The following is a 13,408-nucleotide window of genomic DNA, read 5'->3' as shown; positions in this document are numbered from 1 at the left end:
TCTCTCTCTGTTTGTGTGAGAGAGATAGAGATAGAGAGAGAGAGAGAGAGAGAGAGAGAGAGAGAGAGAGAGAGAGAGAGAGAGAGAGAGAGAGAGAGAGTTACCTGTAGGGGAACAGAAAGGATGAAAGGGGGAGAGCTGAAAATACACAAGGTTGAGCTTCAAATGACTTTGTATTTGAATGCAAACTTTAAAGATTTTATTCAACCAAACCTCTTTAATTAAAGAGAGAAAGGAACTAACATCCAAATTTTAAGATTTCAGCAAGTAAAATGAAATATATTTCAGTTCCTTTAATTTCCCCATATGTGTTCATATAAGAGATGATGAACAAAGGATAGCATTATATAAGTTATTCACAATTAAAATTATACATCAGTCACTTTTATTTCTGTCCAGATACAATGAAGCTCTGAAAAACTTTTTTTTTTTTTTCTGGTACAGCCCTCTTTGGAGATGTTGCTCTTTTTGGGAATTATCTTTTGAAATGTTAATGGTACTTCAGGATTATGTATCATTTTTATAGTTCATTATTATAACCTCTTTCCCCACACTTTATTTAGACCAGCTAACAGAGGGTGACAATGAAGATCCATACAAGGGTGACACTTTTCATCCTAGCAGGTTTGACTGATGACCCACAGTGGAAAGTTGTGTTATTCATCTTTCTGCTTCTTACCTATCTGCTCAGCATCACTGGGAATCTGACCATTATCACACTCACACTGGTGGATACTCACCTGAAGACACCCATGTATTTTTTTCCTTCGGAATTTTTCTTTCTTAGAGTTTTCCTACACTACTACATGTATTCCCAAATTGCTTGTTACTATGGCAACAGGGGACAAAACTATTTCTTATGGTGATTGTTTCACCCAAGTGTTTTTTGCTTTCTTATTTGGAGCATCAGAATTTTATTTGCTGGCAGCCATGTCCTATGACAGATATGTAGCCATCTGCAAGCCCCTGCACTATATGACCATCATGAACAGTAAAGTCTGTGTGCAGCTGGTCCTCAGTTGTTGGCTTGCTGGCTTTTTTGTCATCTTTCCACCACTCGTGTTAGGCTTGGATCTTGACTTCTGTGCTTCCAACATTGTTGATCATTTCTACTGTGACACAACTCCACTCCTTCAGATTTCTTGTACAGACACACAGCTCCCGGAGACAATGGTATTTGTCTCAGCTTCAGTGACACTCTTACTCACACTGGTAATGGTGATCATATCCTACACCTACATTGCTATGACAATTCTAAAAATTCCTTCCTCTGAACAGAGGAAGAAGGCTTTCTCTACATGCTCTTCTCACATGATTGTGATATCCCTCTCATATGGCAGCTGTATCTTCATATAAGTTAAACCATCAGTCAAGGAAAGAGTATCTATTTCCAAGGGAATTTCTGTGCTCAATACCTCAGTGGCTCCACTTCTGAATCCTTTTATCTACACCTTGAGGAATCAGCAAGTGAAAAAGGCATTCATTAATACAGTACACAGGATTGCATCTTTTTCAAATAAATGATTATTTTATTTAATTATATAAAGCAAATGAAGAAAAGAGATTCATGTTCTATTCACAGAAATTTGAAGAGGATTTTCCCATTTTGACATTTGTTCTTTAGACCATACATCATTTCAAGCTACTTTTTCAGTGAAATTCTTTGATGTGAGCATGCAATTTTCTTCTATATTTTCCAACAGAGATGTTTAAATTACCCATTCTCATAGATATATAGAAGAAATTGAATATACATTTTTCGATGTCTTTGTGGTATTTTAGAATTCTGGTTGTGACTTGCAATAAGACTTAGTACTAGAATGCCCACACAGAAAGCAGAAAACCTGAATGTGATTCCTTAACTTCACCAAAACTAACACATTTTCATGATGCTGTGATATTTTTTACCTTGCCTTCTTTACTGATCATAGCTTGTAATGACCTATTAGAGAGAACAACACCAAAGAATTTTTTGTGATATTCTGGTGATATATGGCCACTTCCACGAACTTCAGCCTATTGACAGAACCTCATGATTTCTTTTGGAGGAACTGCCTTTGATCATTAGTAAATGGTGTGTGAGAGTGGATCAAGAAACTGCTACTGATTTACAGGAACTTAACTGCTAATATCTTGATAACAAATATTGGATTTGACCCAAAGAACTATTTCCAAACAGTTCCACAACACCTTTTGCCATATTTACATTTCCTTTCCACTACCTCTGGTAGGTGGTAGGCAAGAAGGGAGGTCAAGCCATTTAACAGCCCTTATTAAAGTAAGTTTTAAAAATTAAGCCTACATGTTGGCGTGTGCTTAAGTGTTCAACAACGGAGAGTGCAGGACAACCTGTAGTAGTAGGTTTTATCCTTCCCCTAAAAGGTTCTCAATCAAATCTGGCTGTCAAGTTTGGCTGAAAATGCCTTTTGTATTTGTGACTTTTGTTTCTCTCTTTCTAGTTCTTTCAAAACTCTGACTGTCTGGTTCAACTGAGCTCTTTTGACTCAAAACTCTTATCTAACCTGACAGATTCTAAGTGACTTCTCCAAGTTTCACACTGAGTTGCTCTGATTGGAAAACTGCCTCTCAACTACAGAAACTAAACTGAACTGAGCTGAGTTCAACTGAACTGTATGAAACTGAATTGAACTCTCCTCTCTGTCTCTTTGCTCTTAAGAAGCCTCTCTTTCCTGTCTGTTCTCATGAGAGTTGGGCCTGTCTTATCTCTGATTCATTCTGTCACATTTTTTCTCTAATTTGTCACTTTATCTGACCCTCAATTAGAATTCATTGTTTGAGACTAAAGATGTGCACTAAAAGCAGGTCTGTATTCCAGCCAGAAGGATTAAAGATGTGTAATAAGGGCATGTCTGTGTACCAACCAGATCACACAGGCTTAAGTCTTTGGATTAGTTCCTTTGCCAGGCTAGCCATGTTGCTGGATTAAAAGTCCTCTACATCTTCATTCCCTGAGCCATCTTATGAGCAGCCAATCATTCTAATGTTATCTCCTGCTAAACTTAGCTCATATTTAGGGTCATTAAAAATTGTATATCAGTTTAAAAAATAAGAAGTCTGAAGTCTTCTTTAAAAGTATCAATTTCATTTTATATTTTGTATGGATGTATATACTTGAATATGTACTTTTTTTGTAAATAACTTAATGGAAATTTATGCATTAATATTTTTAATATTACTAAATACAAGCAATATCTAAATTTTGATATATATATATATACATTCATACATACATACACACACACACACACACACACATATATATATATATATATATATCAATAATTAATTAAAAAGAAGGAATGAATTTGAAAGAGAAAAAGGCAGGCATATGTGTTAGGGTTTAGAGAAATTTAACAAGGAAGGGGAAAAACTACATATCTATAAAAAATATTGTTAAAAGGAAACCAAATTTTAAATCAGGAATTTCCCTAGGCTTTGGGCCAGTATCATTCTTCCAACCCTATATTAGGTTAAATGTGTTGCTTAATTTGAATACCAGGTATTATTTTTCATCTCCTTTTACTTTTTTGATAAATTACTGCTTGTGTATCTGTGAATGTCTATTGGGTATGCACAAGGAGATCAGTGTTCTGCTCTAAAACTTTTTATCTTATTACTTTAGAGGTCTCTTAACTAAAGTCAGGCTAGTGTTCACCAAGTTTCCAGCAACATTCTATCTCCATGCCCTCATAGGCTGAGGTCATAGCTATATCTGCTGACACAAAACCTTTTACATGGTTACTGGGAACTTAAACTCAGAGTTAAGAATCCTCTACAGCAATGGCTCTTACCTACAGAACTATTTCCCTAGTCTCTCTTTGCAATTATTCATTATTAATAATTACTAAATATAATGTATGTGCCTGTATGTTATTCATCAATCATCAATTTGTCTACTTGCTGTACTGTAATTATGCAATAAGACTTATCAAACTATATCTTATATCAGAGATCTCTTTGCAACATTTCTCCATAATTTCTATATTCTTCCATGACTATATACAATTTCTCTATATTTTCAAAATCCAAAAATGTTTATAATTATGCTAATTTTCCTGTAAGATAATAATAAAAATGAAAAAAGCACTAAAACAGTGATAAGTATCTGATAGACACTACAATAATTAATAATACTGAATAAAGTTTGAATTTAGGTATCCATCGATCATTGAAGTAATTATTCAAAATTTAAGGCTGGCAAGAGGGTTTGGTAGATAAATGTTCTAAAATCTGAAAAAGAATTTATTCCTATGAGTTGTCTTCTGGCCTTACAGACATACCTTGGTCTCCCACACACACTAAATTAAATTATAAATAAATAAATAAATAAATAAATAAATAAATAAATAAATAAATAAACTTATTCCAATATTTACTTCAAAATCATAATTTGTACAGAGTTTCATTTAACTCATTGATATATAACACTATAGCTTTTGAGAAAGCAAATTTTTCTACTAGGCACTCAGGTGTTCTTGCCTTAGTGATAAACTTACACACTGGGAATACAAACATAGAACCTCAAAATAATTATTCCAAAGGGATTAATTTGCCATTATCTCCAAAGTAATAATTATTAGAGGATACAATATTATTTCACACTTGCTACAGTGTTTCTACAATGGTCTTGAAAATATTTTTTATTAATTTGAGTATGTATGGAGGGCAATGCTGAAAGTGTATGCCTGTATCCACACATTCAGTCATGTAGAGAAGCCAGAGGCTAACATCAGGATGTCTTTCCTTGGTGATTTGACCTAAATTCTGAGATACAATTTGTTATTGAACCTGAATCTCCTCATTTTTGCTTGGCTGGTTGACCAGTAAGTGAGATCCCAGGATCAGCATCCCTAGGTAACTGATATACTGTATCTAGCTCTTACGTGATTTGGGGGATCCAAACTCACGTTCTGATGCTTACATCTGACTGGGCCACTCCTTAGTCCTCAAAGTGATTATTTTTAATGTAGTACTTTATATCATTATACATGTAAAAATGAACATTTTGGAGATGGTGTCATGGACTTTGTTGTTCTGGTAATCACTGTAACTCATAGTTGTGACTAACCTCCTGCCTCAGCTTCTTAAGTACTATATTTACTTGTAAGATAAGGTCTAACTGTATAAATAATATGAATTGAATTTGCCATCTTCATATCTCTGCTCCCTAGTACATCACAACTTTCAGATAATAACATTTTAATTCAATGATTAATATGTCATGCCTATTGGTGTTTTAAAACTGCTTTGCATGTTTTAAAATTATTCTTCCTTTTCCTTAGGGATACTGTCTCCTTAGATTTCTTATAGAGAAGCTATAATTACTGGTTAAATAATGGGGATCTGGTATAAGCTAATTTCCAGGAGATGATTTCAGTTTTAATAATTTTTATGAAAGTATGAGATTAAATTAGTTGTGCATACTTGTCTTATCTCATGATTTCTCTAGTATTTTAAAATGGTTAAATGAATCCTTATTTTCTAAAGTATGAACTGAGATGCTCAGAGATGGGAAAGTAAATATCACTTTGACATTTAAAGTTCACATCTTAATTGTATGTTATCATTTAATCTGAAAATCCTTTTAATTTTTCTGTCCACAAGATTAAATATTGTTTCAATAAGAATAATTGCTTTTTCTTATAATTGTCTATATACTCTAAAAATGTGATGCTAACATGATCAATAATTGTTAAGTGAAATAATAACATTAATTTTCTTTAAAACACTTAAGAATAATTTACTCATAACAAAAAATAAAATAAGACAACATCAAGCTCAGAAAGGAGAAGTTGAAGGACACTAAGGTGACATAGAATAAGGCAGTGGTGAAGGAATGTGATCAATATACATTGCATAATTTCATGAAGTTTCCAAAGGATACAACATACTATTTAAACATTTTAAAAATAATTATATATACAATGAACGTACTCAAAATATAAATGACAGAATCATGAAATTTTGAATTTTTCATTGTATGAAACACAACTTCTCGCCAATGTTATATTCATAAAATAAAATTCATAACATCTGATTCAGGTACTTATATTTGAATTTCTAGGTTTTGAACCTGAAGCCACGCTGGAGAATTGTGGAGAAAATCGTAGTCCTCCTATTGGCTAATTAATGAGAACCTAGCTATGTTAGAAGTGATTCAAACATGAAAAGGTAGAAGTCACTTTTACCAGATATACATTGTTTAGTACATTTTTGTTTTATTTTTTAAATTTTTTTTGGTTTTTGGTTTTTCGAGACAGGGTTTCTCTGTGTAGCCCTGGCTGTCCTGGAACTCACTCTGTAGACCAGGCTGGCCTCGAACTCAGAAATCCACCTGCCTCTGCCTCCCAAGTGCTGGGATTAAAAGTGTGAGCCACCACTGCCCAGCTGTTTAGTACATTATTAAAACAGAAAAAACTTTGGAACTGTTGATTATGATCAATATATTTTTAGCAAATATAACTTATTGATAATTTCTATTTGCCAAATTCAGTTGTTGAAAAGCAATTTTTTTTCTATGTTTGAAAGTAGTGGGATACTCACATTTGATTACAAAAATGCTAAATTGTTTTGTTGAGAAAGAAGATGTATATATTAGCACAACGAAAAGTACCAATTGAAGATAAGATCAAGGAATGAGGTAATGAATTAAATCTTTCCTTAAAACTCTCTTTTTGATATAGCTTTCCTGTAATTTCTACAAGACACAAATAAGCTTCCTGGTCTCTGGATCTTGCAAAGTTTTTGCCCCTATTCTGGGAAATCCCTTAAGTCTTACCTGGAAGAGCTGTCTTGTCTATGTATCCATCGAGGGCTGGACACTGCAAGGTCAGTTGTACTCTACTGTGACCACATGTTGTTTTCTGTGATAGTCTCAATCCACGGCAAATAGAAGTTTCTTTGATCATGGGTGAAAGCTACACTTATCTGTTGGTATAAGGATAACATTTGCATGCAGTTAGTAATCATGCAAGTCTAATAAAGTGACTGTAGTAGATTCTCCTCTAAGATCTATGACCTCACTATTCATGTGTAATTGCCAAGGTTTCCAGTACCTTCCTTCCTGTTGAGTAAGTTTTAAGTTCAATTACAAAACGTTTGGTTCCTAGTAAGACATGAAACCCACTATTACCTTTTTAGGAATGTATTGCAGGTCTTGTCATTGTTGATAGTTCAGGTCCATAGGCCTCAAGGTTGGATAGCTTCCCCACAACTTGGCAGTTTTCAAAAATAATCAAAGAACAGGTGACCATGAGTTTTAGAGTAAATTAGAGAGGTGTGCAGAAAGTTAAAACAATATTTAAAATTTTAGAACACAAGAAAAATTTCTGTATTTGACAATACAATAACAAAATTTCCTAAAAACAAAAAGTAATTTTGATTGATAAAAAATAAAAGAGCTGCAATATAAGTAAATATTTCAATTTCAAAAGGTCCACATAGAATATTTTGAATTTCCCTAATTTTGGTTATCTTCAAGTTAACTTGAAAATAATTCAGTAACTTTAGAAATTAATAATAAAAATATAATGAAGATATTATTAAATTGAGACACATTACTTTTAGCTGAAATGTATCAGTCAGTAAGCCCACAGTTGTTCCTTTCTAGTATGAAAATATGTGAGCTAACAGCACAAGATTTGATCTTTTTCTTTGATGAAATATACCTAATGTTGTCAAGACTAATAACTAACTATATAATCAAACTATAGATTAAATCTACTGTGAGGATGTTTGACTTTTAAGTGTTATTAATTTTGTAGGATATCAGATTTATGGATGTCTCAAGCACATGAAAGTTTTAGACATTTACAGAACATACACTTCATCAAACATCCTTTGGAAAATTGCTCTTGAAATACTATTCAATACTTTTCATTAATTGCATATTTATTGAGATTTTTATACTATACTACCTAAGTAAAATTATTTTTTATTTTTATTTTTTCGAGATAGGGTTTTTGTGTGTAGTCCTGGCTGTCCTGAAACTCACTCTGTAGACCATGCTGGCCACAAACTCAGAAATCCCCCTGCCTCAGCTTCCCAAGTGCTGGGATTAAAGGTGTGAGCCACCACTGCCCGCTGTGAAATTATTTTTTGAAGTATTTAAAGAATTATTTAGCTTTAAATGTTGTGATTGTATTTTATCTTTTAGTAAAGGTCATATTGTATAACCTATATCTAATGCTGACATTCAAGTTTTATTTTTGTAAATATATAATAATATTTCTCAATTGTTTTATATTTACCTATTATTTATTTTGTATTTAAACTTTGATTTCTTGGTTGTATTCCTCTGCAATGTTGTCTGTACTTCACAGAAAAGCTATAAGAGGTAACAAGACATATACTTCAGTATAAAAGTTAAAGGTTACTAATTAAACTATAGATTTCAGTTTATTATACTGACATAATTACCCTCAGATAAAAAGAGTAATATATTTAATGGGTTATTTTATTCCCAATGCAAAGATATTTAATATTCTAACAGATTCATACTTAGTTACAATTAAGTCAAATTTGAAATTGAAAGAGTAAAAAACCTAAGCTCTTACAAGTTGCTCAGATCAGTTTTCAATGGTGAGTTGACTTCTCTATTACCTTTGAACTTATACTAGAGAATTATTGTTATATAGTCACCACCATATCTCTAATATCCATGAATATTATATTTGAAAGGGCTGGTTAAAGAATATGGATCCCATAATTTTTTGTTTGCTGGGTATACATATACTAATGTAGATTTTAATTTATATATCTTTTTATTTTTAGAACTTGAATGATATCACAAAGAGAAATGAAGAACCATACAAGACAGATAGAGTTTATCCTTCTTGGACTGGCAGATAATCCTCAGTTACAGATTGTGATTTTTGTGTCTCTTTTACTAAATTACTTGCTGAGTATGCTGGGGAACTTATCTATCATTGCCCTCACTCTGCTAGATCCCCTTCTCAAGACACCAATGTATTTTTTCCTCCGCAATTTCTCTTTCTTAGAAATTTTATTCACAACAACATGCATTCCCAGATTTTTAATCAGCATTGTAACCCAGGAAAAGACAATTTCCTATAATGGCTGTATTTGTCAGTTATTCTTTTACATATTCTTGGGGGGCACAGAGTTTTTCCTCTTGGCTACCATGTCCTATGACCGTTACATTGCCATCTGCAAGCCCTTGCATTATGCATCTACCATGAGCAGTAAAGTTTGTCATCAGCTTGTCCTGGGTTCTTGGGTAACTGGATTCCTGGTTATTTTCCCACCGCTGATTATTGGCCTTGATTTGGATTTCTGTGCTTCAAATGTCATTGACCATTTCCTTTGTGATGTTTCTCCTATCTTACAACTGTCTTGTTCAGACACAAATTTACTAGAAATGATGGCTTTCATCTTAGCTCTCACGACACTCATTGTCACATTAGTAATAGTCATCCTTTCTTATGCTCACATTATCAACACAATTACAAAATTCCCCTCAGCTCAGCAAAAGAAAAAGGCATTTTCCACTTGTTCTTCTCACATGATTGTTGTTTCCCTCACTTATGGGAGTTGCATATTTATCTACATAAAGCCTTCAGCAAATGAAAGAGTGACTTTGAGCAAAGGAATAGCTGTGCTCAACACTTCAATCGCCCCTGTGTTGAACCCGTTCATTTATACACTGAGGAATAAGCAAGTTAAACAAGCATTTGGAGCAGTATTTAGAAAAATATTTTCTGCTTCATAAAGGAAATAAAACTTAATTACATGATTTACTTAAAGCAGAAAAGAAATTTTAATAATGAATTTCTACAATTAGTTATTTGTGCAATTTTAACTTGCCCAGTATTAGAAACTAATTTATCATGTACATTTTTATTTTAATTTTCTTTTATACAAGATCAAAATATCTTTCTATTGTTTAAATATATAATCCAAAATTATTATCAAATAATTTTGCATATAAGCATATAGGCAAAAATACAATAGATGCAAATAATTAAGGAATTGTTACTTATGAAACATACAGTTATATTCTTTAAAGACCTTAGATAATTATAATTTGATAATTATACAGGCTAAAAGTACTCCAGAAAAGCTTATTCCTTAAAAATAATTTCATGGGTTAATTTATAAAGTTATATTTTGAAAAAGTTATGAAAGCACTATTTCCTGTTAATCAAAACACATAGTCCATTCCTATAGTAGTTTACTATTTGCATTAAATAAAGTTTAAATTATATGGATAATAAAATATCATTTAGTACATAGAAAGTTGACTCCATATGGTACTAATGCTGACATTACAGTCTTTTGATCCCCAGCTGGTAACCTGGATTGCAAGATTCTCATGAATCTCACAATCACAAGGACCTATATTTCAGGGTGTATGCAGGCTCATAGCACAACTGGCAATGTTTCCGATTAGTATAGGGTCTTACCTCACTTTGTTTAAGTGTTGTGTGGGATAGCTCTAGAGACAGTTTTCCTCCCTGACATGAAAATAGCTGTGCAGTCCAAAACTAGAGAGACTACAGATTGTGCTGGCTGCCTAGGCTAATGCTAAATTGGATTGAACCAAAGTTTAATAGCTACACAACCTGGATAATCTCTAGGAAAGGAATAGTGGTCTATGTTCATTAAGTGAAAGCAATGAAGATAGTCAAAGCCAAAATATCTATGTTCCTGTGAGCTTCAGGTTTCACCAGTTAGAGCACCCAACTAAAATTCTGACTTAGGAATGAAAGGTTTTGGTTTCTCTTTGTAGGAGCATCTCCTTAAGGAGGCCTGGTTTTGAATCCAAAGCACAGTCCATGGGAGCTTTCATTCTTTGCTCTAGGTGGTGTTTTGCTTTTCCCTCTGTTGTCCAAGCCTGTGGGAATGACAATGGAGGGATTCAGTTCTGGTGGTTGAATTTGTAGATTGATCTGTGGAAGCATAATTGTACTTGCCAACATGCTGGATTTAATCATGGCAGGCCTGTTGTTGTGTCTCAAATATGAGTCCCAGACTTAATCCTTTCTCTTCCATAGAGGACATTTCTTTATGTTCCTCTCAAACTTGGAAGGGGATAGATGTAGCAAGTTTGTTCCATACTATTTTCAGTGTATCTAATGTTGTAAACTAAGTCACTTATTCTCAATGTGGCTTTTACATTGCTTGTGAAGGGAGTTAGATGTGTGAATATCTACAAATTGGTGTGCTTGTGGGGAGCCAGTCTTGTAGAACCTTACTCACCTTTGTGATTTAAGTCTTTATTTATTTAGGCTTCCAAGTATTAATTGCTGTCATAATTAAACCTGCTCCTGCAGGTGGATCCTTTAGCCAGAAAACTTGCATACTTATTTGTTAATTCTGAGAACAATTTTGTAGACACAGGCACACTCTCATTGTTATTGATAACTTTCAACATAAGAAAAATGTTTATATTGGAAACATAGATAGTAAGGAAAAATCAATTTTTCCAGTAGCTAAGAGTGATGGGAGGAATTCATTAGTTGAGTACAAAGTCATTTTTCCCCCAGGTGGCTTCCTACTATTACCTAGCTTTTTTGGTGAAGATGACTGAGAGTTTGTAGCTATTGTATTCTTATCCAAGCACTTTATGTTGATAAAAACTGAGTTCCTGATCTCTATTTCCTTATTTCTTTTCATTCTCATTTTGACCTAATTGCTTGAGTGAGGTCCTCAACTATGTTTCAAATATCATGAAAATTATTTTTTCTTGTTTGTGTTTTTACATAATCTCCATTCAGTACAAATATATTTGGCAACAAGAACATTGATAAATTCAATAATAAAATCTAAACAACACAAATCAGGAGATTTGAATAATACAGAAAATTGCAAAATAATATTTTGAGAAATATACAGAAATAGAGATAACGATTTAAATAAATAGTCTATGGAAAACAATGATGTAAGAAGGATAAATTTCAAGTTTGTGGTTTGAGAAAATGATTCAAATGATTGAGATCAAGTGATATTCTTAGAAGGAGACTTAGTAAGCAATAGTCCAGACAATTTCAGGCTGGTGCCCTGATTTTGATGGACAGATATGTTTGCACAGGTATCAAAGTGATGAATTCACTTGCATTCCAAGCCATATTACATAGAAGAAGAGATTTGTTTGAAAAATATTGATTTGTTTGTTATGATGTGATTGAATTCCTCCTCTTGTAAATTTCATCTGTGCCTTCTTGGTGGAGATTAGAATGTCAGATGTTTATGCATTGACACATGATAAAAGTTTGTTACTTATTTACCTGAGAGTCATTGCTATATAACATGGTATTCTGAGTTGTTAGTGGTGGATAAATAGAATAAATACAGAAAAAATAGCAACACGTTAGTTTTAGAATAGAAATTCAATCTCTAAATTAGGAAGAAAGACAGAAACAGACACAGAGTTATTGTATATATGCATATTTGTATATGTGTGAGCATGTGTTTGTAGTGTGTGCCTCTGTGCATGCCATGTACATTGTGTGTGTGTGTGTGTCTGTATTTTTTAATATATGTATCTGTGGGTCTGTTGTTCATTGTATGCATGTTTGTCTATGTATTCATGTGTGTGCCTCTGTGTGTGTAGTTTCTTTTTATGCCTCTGTGTGTGTGTCTGTGTGTGTATATGTGAGTGAATGCTTGCATATATGTCTATGTGTGAGAGTGTCTGTGTGGCTATTTGTGTGTATCTCTTTCTGTGTATGTCTGTGTGTATGTGTGTGGGTCTATGTGTCAGTGGCTGAATGTACATGTCTATGTTTGTGTGTGTCTGTATGTCTGCATGTGTCTCTACATCTATGTGTGTGTTTATCTGTATGTGTTAGTATGTGTTCACGTATGCATATGTGCTTTAAAATACAGGCAAGACTACTTTATGAGAAAAGGAGATATTATATAATAATAGAGCAAACAATTCATTGGACCTTATTAATAGTATAAATGATTAATTCAATCTTTAAAACAAATAAGATTTTATTTTTAAACATGCTATATGTTATTGTACTAGTATAATATTTAATAAAACCAAAACACTGGAAGGTTAGACAGACAGTACAGCCTTCTTGAACATAGTTAGCTTCTGCCATAGTTTAATAATAATAAAAAACACCTGGTGAACCATGGAGACTCCTCCAGATATTTTTTTCCTGATGGAATGAGTGATCCTATATACCAAATCTTATTTAAAAGGAAGTAATCAGGAGCATAAACAAGGAATAAAAGAAAGAATAAAGACAACTAAAAGAATAGGGGGAAGAGGCTAGAAGTCTAATAATTACAAAAGGCAAAGTGACTTTTATACCTATAGTGTTTCTGGACATAAAGTATAGAAAACTGAAACCCTGGGTGGACCTTTGTATTAAAATGTCCTTGTGATGTATGAAAATGTGATCACAGGATC

At 33.1% G+C, this 13,408-nt stretch overlaps 1 protein-coding gene and 1 pseudogene across 1 annotated transcript; both read left to right on the top strand.

Annotated features, from left to right (window-relative positions):
• Positions 1-567: 567 nt before the first annotated feature.
• LOC143436442 (olfactory receptor 6C74-like) lies at positions 568-1,524 on the top strand (annotated as a pseudogene).
• A 3,115-nt stretch (positions 1,525-4,639) lies between these two features.
• LOC143436441 (olfactory receptor 6C70-like) lies at positions 4,640-12,909 on the top strand. Its single transcript, XM_076920814.1, has 4 exons — positions 4,640-4,875; positions 6,086-6,192; positions 6,705-6,849; positions 8,794-12,909. Exon 4 carries the CDS (start codon positions 8,801-8,803, stop codon positions 9,749-9,751), a length of 951 nt encoding a protein of 316 aa, XP_076776929.1. The 5' UTR covers positions 4,640-4,875; positions 6,086-6,192; positions 6,705-6,849; positions 8,794-8,800; the 3' UTR covers positions 9,752-12,909.
• The last annotated feature ends 499 nt before the right edge of the window (positions 12,910-13,408 follow it).

The sequence above is a fragment of the Arvicanthis niloticus genome, chromosome 22 (assembly GCF_011762505.2).
Source record: "Arvicanthis niloticus isolate mArvNil1 chromosome 22, mArvNil1.pat.X, whole genome shotgun sequence".
In the NCBI taxonomy this organism is placed as follows: Eukaryota; Metazoa; Chordata; class Mammalia; order Rodentia; family Muridae; genus Arvicanthis; species Arvicanthis niloticus.
The sequence above is the reverse complement of the archived record's forward strand: the minus strand, read 5'-3'. Positions and strand labels throughout refer to the sequence as shown.

Bases quoted from the DNA above. Each gene is read 5' to 3' on its own strand.
- LOC143436441 (XM_076920814.1), top strand. From the start codon at position 8,801: ATGATATCACAAAGAGAAATGAAGAACCATACAAGACAGATAGAGTTT.